This window comes from Varanus komodoensis, unplaced genomic scaffold (assembly GCF_004798865.1).
Source record: "Varanus komodoensis strain SLA01 unplaced genomic scaffold, ASM479886v1 scaffold4, whole genome shotgun sequence".
Lineage (NCBI taxonomy): Eukaryota > Metazoa > Chordata > Lepidosauria > Squamata > Varanidae > Varanus > Varanus komodoensis.
Window position 1 is genome coordinate 42,734,791 of NW_025335941.1, and position 14,951 is coordinate 42,749,741.

The 14,951-nt window shown below is 35.6% G+C and overlaps 1 protein-coding gene across 16 annotated transcripts in view; it reads right to left on the bottom strand.

Annotated features, from left to right (window-relative positions):
* The window catches only part of NBEA (neurobeachin), a 450,384-nt gene that overhangs the window by 259,232 nt on the left and 176,201 nt on the right, over window positions 1-14,951 (bottom strand). For all 16 annotated transcript variants that reach the window (XR_006415936.1, XR_006415934.1, XR_006415933.1 and 13 more), the window contains one exon: window positions 11,259-11,320. Coding sequence is in view for 12 of the 16 variants with exons in the window: in XM_044442661.1 (XP_044298596.1) it covers window positions 11,259-11,320 (62 nt within the window). In the remaining 4 variants the exon portion in view is untranslated. The remainder of the gene's footprint in view (window positions 1-11,258; window positions 11,321-14,951) is intronic.

Sequence of the window (14,951 nt, forward strand, 5' to 3'; positions counted from 1 at the left end):
AGGGTTGTTGATTCTTGTACCATTGAGTGAAGCCATTAAACTTTTATACAGAGTTTATATATTTCCCAAATTTCTTATTCAAAATTATTTAAAAATGTAACAAATAATACTTAATAAGAAACCAAAATCTCTTAGTCTGGCTTGCTATTTTCCCAAGTACACAAATCCACCAGGAACTGCAGAAAGTTATCAATTATATTAATTCTATAACATCCTTTCACAGCAGGCAGAATTAGCTTAAACCTCTTTATGTCAGCCATGTTGGTAAAATGGTGAACATCCTAGCAAGATTTTTGGCACATTGCTTAAAGAACAAACATCATAATATCATTTCATTCAAACTATTAATGATGAGAATGATAGACTCTATTTTTACAGTATTATTCTGATTGGCATTGTTTGGTTAGAGCAGGATGTGTTTTTCCCCTCATATTAATTTCCATGCATAGATTCTTTATAATGGCATTTTCTTAGGGCTACTTTGCTCATGGAGGAAATCATGAAAGCAGCTATTAATATGAGCAGTGGAAAATCACCATGTCTGGAATTGCTTTTACATTAGTATTTTTGAACTGTACTCTTTTCTTCATCCTTAAATGTTGCTTTTATTACATTGATTCCTAAACCTGGAAAAGGTTACACCCATTTGTGTTACTGACCCATTAAAATATTAAGTTATCACAGCAAGTTACCACAATAGCTTGACCAGACTAGGTGGGATTAATTAGATATAGACAGTGAGCTAACAATTTCAAATTATTATTGATTTAATATTTTAACTCAGAACTCAACAGGCTACAACTGTTCATTTGGATACTGAAAAGGACACGGACAAAAATTATTTTGTACATTGAATAATGTTAGTTTTCCTGATGAAGTTTTAAAATAGCTTAACATTTATATTGTATTGCCTCTAGAGCTATTTTTTTTCCTTTATTCTTCCTTGGGAGAGGTACAAATACTTGATCTATGTCTGGAAACCCTAGCCTGTGCTACTAGACAGAATAGTAGTAGTAACAGCTTTGTGCATGGTAGTTCAAAATTTAAAATTGTATTTTTGCAAATTATCTCCTATTGTTTATTGCACAGTTCTATGCATTTTTCCAGCTCAGATGCAGTTGATCAATACTTTTGGTAAGTTTCTGGTTATTCTATTAGTTGGTCAAAGTGTGAACTGATACCATTTGGATATCATATATGACATAGTGTATTAGCTAAATGGCAGTTTTAGTGATACCAGGATTTAATCACTTACTTGGGAATACTTATCCCTAGAAATGCATTCCCAATGATTACATTTATTTTGAACAAATTTACTAATTCAATCTCACAGGATATAGACAAATGGACATCACTTGAGTTTGTGGCGTAAGGTTAATGTACTTAAGATGAATATTATATCTCATATTGTCTATGAAATTCATGAAATTCTTTAATTTACACCCAGCCAGTATTTACAAAAATATAAATTCAGTTAAATTTAGTTTTGGTAGTTCATCTCTACTATTAATATTTTTTAAATGGATGGAACTTTTCATCAAGGAAGGTGGAATTGGCTTTCCAGATCTTGCATTCTAACCCTGGTCTTATTTGCTGACTTGTACCAAATGTGGTCTTTTCCCACTCAAGATCAGATGTTCCACCTTGGTTGTTCTGTCTGGAATTTTCTGTCTGGATCCTCTTTCCAAGTAATTGGTATTTTGTATTCAGCATATTAAAAAAGATTGGGTTCCTCTGATGGTTATTGTTAGAGATGTAGCAGGTAACATAGCATCAATTATATACTGATCCAATTTTGCATGTTAAATTGACCTTAAGGAAAAATTGATCTTAAGCACTCGGTAAGAAAATGTTTGTGGTAGACTTGGATGGTTAAGTTTATTTTTTCTTTGAATCAATTTTTAGGGGATAATGATGAATGTCTGACACACCCACCACAACATTATTAGCTGATGCCACCTTTTTTCTTCTACTCCCAGAGTACTATTTACTATGTATGTGTTACTATCCCAAACTACTAACTCACACACTGCACATTAATCATGACACAAAACAAGTTTATTTTCACAGCTGAAAATGTAAGGCACATTGAGTTGCTGGCTCACTTATAAACAGTTACAATCTTTACATTCCAAGCTGAGTTAACTTTTCCAGCCTCTACTAATGATTCTCAGTCACTTTCTCTGCGCCTGCTAAAGTGTCACAGCTCTCTGATCATTGCCAACATTTTAAGTGCTGTGACTGGCTCTGCCCTCTCAGGGAACGGGAGGTGGAATGTCAGTCTCTCATACAGACAAATGTGATTTGCCTTCTACTACTGAATTGAAATACTTGCAGTTGCAACATTTGTAAGCATATAGTTTTTCACTGCAGTCTTTGCAGTTTCACTGTCTCTTCTATTTATACATTAACTATGATCCATCTTTAGAAATGTTTATTATTGGTGAATAAATGTGAACGATGGCATCTAAAGCAGGAATGGAATGTCCTGCTCAGTCTTAGCAATAGATTGTTATGCCAAAGCCTACATTAGAAATTTAAATGGATCTTTGGTTACTTTTTATTCAACGAAAATATTTGGTTCATGTTTACTGGTAGCCACAACTGTTTAATTAGGGTATGCCTACACCAGGTAACTACTGGAGGTATAATACTGCTAATTATTTCTTTCATTGAATGTTTTAGCAATGCTAATAGTGATGGTGTTGGGGAGTAGCTTACAAAATTTTAAGTACTTTTTCTGTCTGTTGCATATATTCTTTAAAATTATCTACCTGGAAATTAACGCATGGTCAGTGTAAAAGTATTTTCTGTGTGCTTTTGACAGCTACAGTCCTATAATGGCATGGATTAAGGACCTAATGATGCTTTTAACATTTGAATGGATGGCATATTGACTTCAGTCTTGAATGGAAACACACACACTCACATTTTTGGTTTTTGCCTGATGAAGTTTATGTATAATTAATAAGGAGAGCATTGGCTATTTGTTGATACAGAAATTCATTAGTACTAGTAGTAGTAGTAATAATAATAATCTTTCTATATCTACATGTATCTTTCATGAGTGGTTATTTCTGAATGGTCTTCCTGCAGGATGATGTCATGAAAGAAGACAGACCCACACAATTACCTTCTACTCATGGAGCCAGAGCTGTGGTGACAATGACAATGAGAGAAACAGCGAGAGCTGCATTGGATTATTCAACAGTTAAAACATCCCTCCACATATGTAGGAATGTCAGTGCTTAGATTCAGATAGCATGGATTGTGAAACTTGGGATCAATTCTGAAAGCAATGGAAAATCCACAATATATTGATCGAGTGCCACGGTTCCCATAAAAGACTCCTCTTCTGCCTCCTGTCTGAGGAAGGAATCGAGTTCAGAAGCCGGAAAAGACCTGTCTTTGTCTCAGAGGATTTCCTCCCCTGGGTAAGTTCAAGACACAGCTGACCCCACATCAGCAATGTAGCCATGTACTGTAGCCTTGTAGCCTACAAGGTCCTGGTCCTCAAGAGAGACATTGGCTTAAGATGATTTAGACACTCCATTGAAGGGAGAGTGCATGACTGTAAGTCGAGTACCCCTCAGGAGTAAGGCATTGTAAGCAATCACTGCCTGGAACTACAGGAGTAAGGATGTGGTTCAGCCAGCCTACATAAAAGGCTGGATTTGGAGGAGAGCTGATAGTGGAAAACAATGCATCAAAACCTTTGCTTATGACATGACTGCTCAGCATCTTGAAACCTTGGACTTCTACTTACTATGTTACTGCCTATTCACTTCAACAAGAGATTTATGGTGCTGACCTTAGCCCTCTCACAGTAAATTCTTCTTCACTTATCTTGCCTCGTGATTTATTTCCTCCCGATAACTGGCACTAGACTGTTCGTTTCTCTTCACTATTGCCCTCTGAAATAGGAAATCCATGATCAGTGCAAAGATGAGCACTATGAATGAGTTTTGACCAGCGAGACAATGATGTATTGTGAAATTGCTAGTTCTCATAGTGCTATTATTTATTTCCTTAATAATATTGCTTAGTATTTTTTAAAAAATGTATGTCTCTGTTATATTGCTGCTTTTACAGTAATTTTATTTACTTTTTATTGGGAATATATGTATTGAAGGGACAATATAAATAAATAAAATAATAATTACATGAATAAGCAGTAAAGAAAAAAGAAAAAAAAGGGCAAAAGAAACAGTCACTATTAAGCAGATAATTAGAGAGCCCCAAAGTGCCCGTTAAAAGGTGTCTGACCTAATCTAACATCTAAAAACTATGAATAAAATACTGGAAGTTGCATAATCTTGATGCCACTATCAAAAAAAGTTGTGGGGGGGCATCCCCCAGGCAGCAAAGACACCTGGTACAGGCCGTCTGAAAATGATCTTAAAATATAGCTACATTTATAAGGGAAATGACATCCTTGGTTTATCCTGTAGCCAGAGAATTTGTTGTTTATAGCCTGAAATCCTATATTCACTTTCTGGGAATCCTATATTCCCATTTAGCTTAATGGGTCTTATTTTTAAATAAATATGGGTCTTCCTTTTAAATATGTTCCCCTTAGTCAACCCTAAACAATATGCCCTTCTGAGCCACTTGAAATTTCTAAATCCTCAAAAGTAAGGCATGTGTTACACTGTCTGCAAGACATGAATTACAATGGCTTGGCTATTCCTTACCCATGAAAAACTGGAGGTGTTGTCCCAGTCTAAGCTGGTGGAAACCATTCTTACCTACCACACTGCGGGACTGAAAATATAAGCCGCCTTGAATTTAGATACTCATGTAAACTATTCTTGTTTTGTGCTTTATTCAAGGATTGAATATGAAGTCCCTAGCTGATCACCAACTGGCCTCTCTTGGTAACAATTATTTCACTATCTTTAAAGTTCATGATTGTAACATACTGTTATCATTTTGAAAAGTTAATGAAGTTAATTTAAAAATTAAGAAAATTATTTAATGATCAATATGTTAAGCCCATGTTCGAAGTCAGTTTTTCTTCACTTGTGTTCTTCTTTCAAGAACCTATTAACCACAGCTTCCACTAAAGAAATAATTCCAAAACATATTAAGTTAGTAACAGACTCTATTATGTTCCCCTCCCTATAAGACTCTCATAGGGACTCATATCTGTTAACCATAAGGAAATCAATTTTACTTGTTACAAGTCAAATCCCTCTCCATCAATCCACAAGTAGTGTCTCTAGAGTGATTGTGTATTCAATGTATAATGTCTGAAAGTAAACATATTCCTAAGGAAAGGCGATAAGAACATGCCTTTTCTCCCTACAGTGCTGGCTCTTTATTTAAAAGCCTTCATTCAAGATCTCAAGATTATGGGCCCCACAAAAGTTACATCACTACAGCAAGAAGGTCCCTTTTGGTTAATCAGAAGTCAAATGTTCTTGGGAAAAGGATATAAATATTTAAGCTTGATAGCAATCAAGTGTATTTTGGCTTTTCAGTTCAAGAAAGAGTTTTACTGATTCTAGTCCACATTTAATTTATATTTTGCAAAATGTTAAAGAACAATTGATATTAAATCCTGAGATTTTCTCTTAAGAAGACAAAAGGCATTATCAGGTACAATACATGATATTTTAAGGCTTTATTTACTACACAAGAGTGAAGACTCACTTAAGGTAGAACAATTCAGTTTTGAGTATATCAGTATTCTGAGCAGGGAACTTTTATAACAATCTGGAAATAGTTAGAATGTATTGTAGCTCTTAAAGAGAAAAGAAAGGAAATATTGCTGAAAACTAAATCTGCTCTGTATCAAAGAAGGAACTATACTAAAAAAGAAAATCAAACATTAAGAAAAGCTTCATGGTTTATTTGAGAAATCTGCTACATAACAGTATCACAGCTGTGACATATAAAACTAGGCTATAGGGAACAAAGACAAGCTAATAAAGGACAGATCTTGTCAAAAACAACATCTTAATCTCACCCACCCCTGAAAATTAACTTAATTCAAATGCATTGAACATGTCATTATATATTTTGAATTTTCCAGAGGAGCACTGTAGATGCAATAACCAAATTCAATCTAATTATAACTTCAAGTCCATGTTTGTGAAATGCAGACTGTTCTCACACATGAAGGAAAGCTATTAAAAAGGGACAATAGCAACCAAAATGCAAAGAAACACCAGCCATTTCTCAGTGCCGAATAATGTAGTATCCCTATAGGAGTTCCTGTAAAGCTTAAAGTGATTTTTTCACAAAGACTGAATTCCTCTGGGGAAACGGACTTGATTGCATATCCTTCAGAGTCTAAAAACCTGCCCATATGAACTGAATTATCCATGACATGTACCTTCAGACGGTTGTAATGTGATATTTCATGTAAATTTAGACCATACCTTGGACATGAGCCTCTGGCAATGTTAAGTTTATTCAGGAGCTCAGATAAGAAAAAAATTCTGACATCCTTGCTAATCTGTAGTCGTTAACATGGAATTTCCAACATAAAGAGCATAAAAGCATCTAATTTGCTGTAGCAAATTAAAGGAAAACAAACTTTGCATTTCCCTTTCCTTTTTCAATGTCTACTGTTACCCAGCTTTATGCAAACAAACTCTTTTCAAAAGTCTTCTCAGTCTATCTATTTGAAGATATATAAAACTCCTAGAACAGACTGCAATGTAATTAATTATGAATACAAAGTCAAACTTGGTCCAGTTCTCAAACATTGTCTAACCTGTATTATCAAAAGGCAATGAGGAGTAGAAATGTACTACAGGGGCTTGTGTATCCAAAGGTCTTCTTCCATTGAGGGAAGTTTCCCATTTTGGCCAAGTCTGACTCCTGCAACCAACCCACCAAACACCTTTACAGCCAGATAATTAGGGACATTTTGAAACCATGCAGAAACTGACCCACTGGCTACAGGAGCTCAGCTTTCACAGTCATACATTGCAACTGGGAAAACCATAGCCTTGACTATACACACTTTTGTCAGCAGGGTGATGTCTCTGCTTTTTAATATGCTGTCTAGATTCGCCATAGCTTTCCTCCCAAGGAGCAAGCATCTTTTAATTTCTTGGCTGCAATCACCGTCTGTGGTGATCTTGGAGCCCAGGAAAATAAAATCTGTCACTACGTCCATTTCTTCCCAACTATCTGCCAGAAAGTGAAAGACCCAGATGCCATCATCTTATTTTTCTTAATGTTGAGTTTCAAGCCAACTTTTGCACTCTCCTCTTTCACTTGCATCAAGAGGCTCTTCAGCTCTTCTTCACTTTCTGCCATTAGAGTGGTATCATCTGCTTATCAGAGGTTGTTATTTCTCCTGGCAATCTTAATTCCAATTTGTGATTCGTTTAACCCAGCCTTTCACATGATGTGCTCTGCCTGTAAGTTAAATAGGCAGAACGACAATATACAGCCTTGCCATACTCCTTTCACCATGCTTTTCTTAGAAACCAGCATGCTTACTTACAAACAAACCAGGCATTTAAAAAAACTCGGGTTGTCATGACATTCAAGTCAGCCTTTTCTTATATCCTTGGAAATATTTACAGAAAAGCCAGATGGTTTTCCACCTCGTATATGGTTGTTGCACCCTCCACTGCTGTTCCTGCACTGAGGAGGAGTTTGAGCTAGACAAACGACAAGGTCACTTCTAACTCTATGATTGCAGTGTGAGAAAGGATGAAATGCTTCTTCTAAGATTATGTCCACTGCAATTCCTGTGCAACTTAAAACAACTGTTTTTCTTTTTCTTAAAAAAATATTTTCTCATATACAAATTGATGTAATCATCTACTACAAAATATGTGATTTATTAATTGTTTAACTAGAGAATGATCCAGATGGAGTTAAGCAATTTAAGTCCCATTAATTACAATATGGCAAACTGATACACATTCTTAAATTTCCTAACAAAGTCCACTGACTTGAAAGGGTTTAATCTGGCTGGGTTGCACAGCTATAGTTCTAAAATTTCATTTACATTTCTTCAAAAGTAAATATATAATGAAATAAAGCATTTTTGTGCCTGAGCTCTGATAGTATTTTGCAGTCTGTGCAGATTAATACACAGTTTGACTATGAAAGCATCTCACTTACAGAAGAGTTCCTTTTCTACAGACTGGGGGTAAAAGCAGTCCAGATTACAAACATCAGCTCATCTGTGAGCAAGACAAGCTGAACAAGCTGATCTACTCTGTTTCATAAAAACTGTTTTCTTCGTTAATTTTGATTATGAGGTATTGGGATCCACTTATCTAGAAACTGGGGATCCCTCTGAGTGTGTGTGTTCATGGGGGGAGACTCAGTTGCTAAAGTGGATTCCCTGTTGCAGATTCCATTTTTATATATTTGGTTAAGGTATTTTAAACACTGCAGCAAGGTTGTGTAGTACCTGGATTTCAGTTTTATAATTTCAGTTTTATAACTGGATTTCAGTTTTATAATGCAGTTCACTACTTTCTTGGTGGCTGCTCCCAGGCTGTGGACATCCATGCCCAAGGAGCCTAGGTTGGCTCCCTCCCTGCTGTCTGATCACCAGCCACTGAAGACATTTTGTTTAAGTTGGTCTATTGAGTGGGCGTTGTTTTTACTTTGCTTCTGGTGCATTTTAATGTGTTTTGAGTCACTAAATTTCTATATTGCCCTTACCTGGAATTCTCCAAGTGCCATTTTCTTGGTTAAGGTGGAGTAGAAATTTTAAAAAAGTACTTTGTCCCTCAAGTCTGTGTGGCATCCTCCACAAGGCTGCCGGTACCAATAATCATTACATAATTTATTTTGGGAGGCTCAGGAGGCTCTGAAAATGCTTACTTCCTGATTATTTCCAGGGCATTTCTGGGAATGGGGCTCTGCACAGCCAAGATAGGCTTTGAAACAGAGGAGATGGAGGGAGATTAAACAAAAGGAAATATAAATTAAACAAGAAATAAATAAGGAAATAAGGTGTAATAAGATGGAGGACAGTTCATTATAAAAATTAACAATAAGATGAAATAACAGAAAATAGAATAAGCAGCCATATTTGTTCTGAGATAGACTGTCCAAAATGATTTAAAATGTATGTGGTTCACTATTATTAGAAGTATGGACATTTAAAAATAGATGGAACTGAGAGTTCAATCTATCAAAATAAGCATATATAAAGAGTACAAAACAGAAGGAACAGCTTTTACATCAAGGGGATGACACAAAATGAACAAAATAGGGTAATTAAAATGAAATGGATGGATGGAATAGAGTGGAATCTAGGGGAGATTTATTATGAAAAGGAAGGGATGGGACATTCAGAACTGCTTTCTTCCCACTTCAGTAATGTGTGTGTGTGGGTACACATGTAGGGCCACTCAGATCCTTGATACTGCCCAATACAGTTCCCAGGCCAAAAAAAATTGCCTACTTGTATATCAGTGAAAAAGGTATGGCAGAGCTGGAAGTTACTAAGATGTTCAGCAATGAGAACCAATAACTCAGATTCTTCCATCAAACATAACATCACACTCTACCTCATGCACACATTTGTTTTTTACATTTTATGTCTAAAATGGCAGAAGCGATTAGGAAAGATCATCTGAAATGTTATGGAGTATATATTAAGAATTCTAGAATTAAAGGAGATGAATGTTTGTTCTTCTGAGTACTGTTATCTTTGTATATTACCTGCATGAGTTTGGTATTGTAACATTACAAACAAAAGATCTGTTTTGATAATTGAGGGAGAGGGATGGAAATGAAAATATTATTAGCTATTAGCCTAGCTAAGATTGCCATTGCAAACCTTTATTTTTCAAAAAATCTAAGATTAAAGTTTATTTTAAATTCATATACAATGTAGCTCTGTTTGTTGGATAGCTTCTCTATGATGCTCAAAAGAAAAAATAGCAAAGGAGCTTAAATTTCGCACTCTTCCCCACAATCAATATTTGAGGCAAGTTACATCTCTAGAGTCCTTAATGGCAGGAATTCATGGAGCCAGCAATGAGTAATGTTAAACCTATGATTAGATGATGAGGCCATCAAAATACACTAGACCCTAAATGCTGCATTCCACTTTATCCTTGTGAACTGCAGCTAAACAAAGAGCAAGGAAGAAGGCATTGTAAGTTATTCTTTCTCCCAAGAATATGCAAGTACCGCTTGTTAGAGAACTCAGAGGACTTAATGGATATTTTGCCATTTTCTTGAGTCGGGACTTAACCATTATGTAACATGGTTTAAGTTATTTGTGGGAGCTCAACTGCAGTGGAAGTTCTGGCTACAGATGTCTTTTCTTGAGCCTTTCTTTTACCAATAGCCAGTCTGCAAACATCAACAAAAAGGCCCAAATGTTTCCCTGCGGAATCCAATTTGAAGAAATGCAGCCTATAAACCAGCAAATAGTAAGCAGGTAAGTAGGAGGAATAGCTACAGCTATTTGTATTAACTTTCAGTATGGACAATATCAAAATGTATAAACCGTTTGGAGGCACAATTTATGTATTAAAGCTGACAGAAAATAAGACACAGCTGACATTACATAACATAACAGTAAATATACAACTAAACTTCATTCTGTTCATAAGAACATGTATTAAACACTACTTTATACATGGGGAGTTGTTCTTTGGACTATATATATCATTGTAAAATATTCTGACAGAAAGTCAGATAGTATATTAATATTTGGATGGGAAATTAATGTGTTAATTGAGTTAGAGAGAAATAAAAGGATAGTTTATCTATGAAGGTTTTACAGAAATGCTTAAACTGAGATTTATTATCACTTAGCAGTAAAAAAAAATCTCAACTCTCAATTTCTGTTGTAGACTGTCTTTTGCTTGGACATGTGTTACAGCTGTTCCACAGCAGTGTACCTTGAATACCCTCTATCCCACTTGCCCCCTTCCATTATATTTTCACAATAGTTGTCTACTGTATCTCATATTAAGATAATTTCTCAATATCATGCATTTTCAGATGCCACACCAAGCTCAAACTGGTTTGCAACTTAGTATGCACAAGCGATGCTGCTACAAAGAAACATACAAGAGCAAGCAAAATTATGTTTCAGTCTGCTAACAAGATATTACAGGGCTATGTATTTAAGATGAGAATGACTACATTTTCAGTTGATCCAGTCACTACTACTGTTTCGATAAAGATGGATCTTTAAAGGTTATAAAATAGTGCACCTGTCATAAGGGAGGGTGTATATGCATGTATATGCCTTTATGTAAAGAAATAAATTAGAACAGTATTATTGTTAAACCAAGGAATCAACTTACCTGTGAGCAAAGAAGCATTACAAGTTCAACCACTGAGGTGCTGGACTTCATACAAACTAGGCCTGTGAAAACAAAAGTTATTTATGTAAAGCATAAGTATGTAAGTATTCATTCAATATGGGGCTAGTTAAAATAAGTTAAAACTGTCAAAAGAAGTCACTTCATGCTTTTGAATCCTGTAAATGTTACTGCAAAGCACATAGCAAATAATTCTTAGCAATAATCTTCAATAGTCTTAAATCAGAATTCATTTCTCACTGCAATTATCTCCATCTTTACTCAGAAATAAATCTCATTGAATCCAGCAGAGCTTACTCCTGAGAAAGCATGCGCAAGACTGCAGCATCAGACTCCATTATTCTCTACCACACAAGCTGAAAACAATTTGATTAGTTTAGCACATATATTCCCAAACAGGGTATATGTAATATATAATTACATTTTTGGATGCATTGTTGACTAGAGGAACGCAGACACTATAAATAACCTTATCTTAAATTATGTGGCATGAGAAGGAGAGACAGGGATTGATATAATAAATGAAATGTGTATGCTGCCAGCATAGAATCATAACTCACCCTGCACCCAGCTGATTCCACATGTGCAAGGAGATAATACAACTCCTGTTGCCCAGCATTCTGCTCCATGAGGTTTTGCTTACTCTCGGTTAGAATGCTGGATTCTTTTTATGTCGACTCCTAAATGTAGCACTCTAACATTTAATTGTACCTTAGTTTAACAATTCTAATAACCACATATGTACCAAATGGTAGCTTTTTTGGTAGTAGTAAAATATTTCAACAAGATACTAGTGCGTAAGAAATTAGTTCAACCTTTAAGGGAACAATTAAATGCCGCATTGTCATGCCTTTTCTTTAATCAACATATGTTGTGCCACATGTGTAGCAACTTCCATATTTGTAGCTTGTATGGATATCATTCAAGACACATTCATATATTCTGAGGGAAGTTGCACAAATGCCCACACAACTCCTTTCAAGGTAAGGCATTCCTGGTTGGTTCTAGAAATCCCTATATGGCAGATTCAGAAGTATTTGAAAGGGTAATAACACTCCCACACATTTCAGCCCCATGCATTGCTTTTTCTATGGGGCTAAAATGGGTCTGTATTATGAAATAAATGTTGTATCCCAATGCTTGATTGTCAGATGCAAAAACATGATTTTCAGACTATTCTCATAAATCCAGCTGCTTGGGGCAACATATGTACCCAATTTCAACCTTCCAGTTACTGTAAAAAGAGCTTAACCATACTTAGGTGCACTTAGTGACCTCGCTGTGTAGGAGGCAGGAACTAATGTCCCACTTTTATACTTTGATAAAATCAGAGTATCTTGGACTATCCATCTAAACATTTCAAGTTTCTAGTCATGTAAAACTATCTCAAATGAATGAGTCAGTCTGACTCACAAGTTTTCTATGTATGATATGGCAAATCGTAATATTTCATTCTGAAGACAAATTACTTATATAAAAATATGACCCCAGTAGTTTAGTATACCAAGAATTTTTAATAGATGTCAGAAATTAAAATGGTAAAATTTTCCTACAATTAGTCACCTTTCTCTTCCTCAGTAATAATAACAGAACAATAACACATATCTCTATTTATAGTAAGCAGAATACATCACTTCTCCCATGTTTCTAGTAGTAGTTCAGATTTGGGTTGTATTTCTTGAATTAATGTAATTAGAGATGCCTTGCATCAGATCAACTCAGCAAAACCAATCATATACACCACCCTTGGCAAAGCAAATGGAAAATGTTCTCAGCTCATTTCTGAACTAATACAGATTTGATGCTCCCTGGTTATTTGAATATCAAGTTTCTCTTACAAGTTGCTCAGATTCTTGGTTGTCATATGCCATCAATTCAAAATATTTGAAGTAAACAGATGGGACATGTTAAAACTGCAAACATTCCCACTAAAGGACTATTGGCATGACAGTTCTTGGTGGGCAGAAAGCTCTCCTAACCAAGCAGAAGTTTTCATAGATGTAGCTGTCCATGTCAGCTAGAGTTACAATTATCTTCAACCCCTGGTTGATTTTATTTATTTATTTAAAACATCTGTATGCTGCCAAATTGTGCCATAGCACCCCTGGGCAGCTCACAGTCATAAGATAAAACACAATTAAAAACTAATTGCAACTCTTAAAAATACAATGTTAATAAAATACGGATGAAAATACAAAACAGAAGGTTGCGTGGCATTAACTATTTAAATATTTTTTTTAAGGCAGGTATAAGCAAGTGTACCAAAAAGAGTATAAGGAAGGCTTCAGGCAAATCTCCTTGGGGAGAACATACCAAATATGTGAAGCAGGCCCTCTTCCTAGCAGCCATCTCTCTCACTTCCCTAAGGGATGGCTCACAGAGGAGCCCTGGGTAGATCTCAAAGGGCAGGTAAGCACAAATGGGTGCAGGTGCTCCTTAAGGTAACCGGGGCCTAAGCTGTTTAGGGCTTTTGACAGCTTTGCTTTTGAGCCCTACCATTTGTGGCCTTTAAAATGGGTCGGGAATGGGGAAAATTCCTGAAATAGAGGACATAACACATAATGAAATGATCAAAACTAATATACATTCCTAATTTACAATTTCATATGTCCTCTATACTGAAACCTGTCAAGAGAGTTTGCTAGGAAGTGTCCTCTGTCTTAGATTCTACTCTGAGCAGAAGAATCTGATTGTTTAGAATGCATCTTGAAGAAGAATCTGATTGTTTAGAATGCATCTTGAAGAAGAATCTGATTGTTTAGAATGCTTGCATCTTGAAGAAGAATCTGATTGTTTAGAATGCTTGCATCTTGAAGAAGAGCTTCACAAGTCCTCAAAGTTCATATGGTTCTGGTTATGATCCGGAAGAGCTTCACTATATTAAAATGCATAACTTCTAAGAAGATGATAACCAGTAGGCTTCCTTAGAAAAGGAAAAAAGTAACACTACTTTTATATCCCAGATGGGATAAAAGGACAAGTTTACAGAATAGGTTTCAAACCTAGAACTGAATCCAGAATCTTCTAGAACAATGGAATGAGAAATGCATATTTTTTCTAGAAATTAATTTATTTATAAAAGCATTGCTTAATAATTATCCATATGTATGTTGAAGAAGCAAATTGATTCAAACAGGCATGAACAAAAAGTCATTGGAGGCAAAAGTTCTTTTACACAATAATACAACTATTCATTGCAGGTAATGGACAAATACCTTTTGTGCTCATTTTGCTAACAACCCCATCTTATTGTACAGGAACACAGAACAAGCTATAGGCAGGTACTAGCATTTCACTCCACAGGGTTTACAAGTGTAGAGTTAATGAAATAAGTGGCAGATGTAAACATCTCATTTAAAGAGACAATTGCTGTAATTGATCAGTTTTCCTTATGCTCAAATGCTGGAGGACCAAAAAGATTAATGGGACACATATCACCTGCAAACAAAATCAACTATTAGACATTTGACAAGAAACTGCTAAAGAGAGAGCAGTACAGTCAAATCACCCATGATTAAGCAGCTTATATCTGCCACCACAAGACCTAGTTCTTCTTGTTGGATACTCTGTAGTCCATTCTCCTTGTCCTACATTTCCTCTCAATCCACTGCAAATTTGTGCAAAGTCCCATGGTCACATAAACAGGCCACGTGTGTTAGGAAGAGATTTTTACAT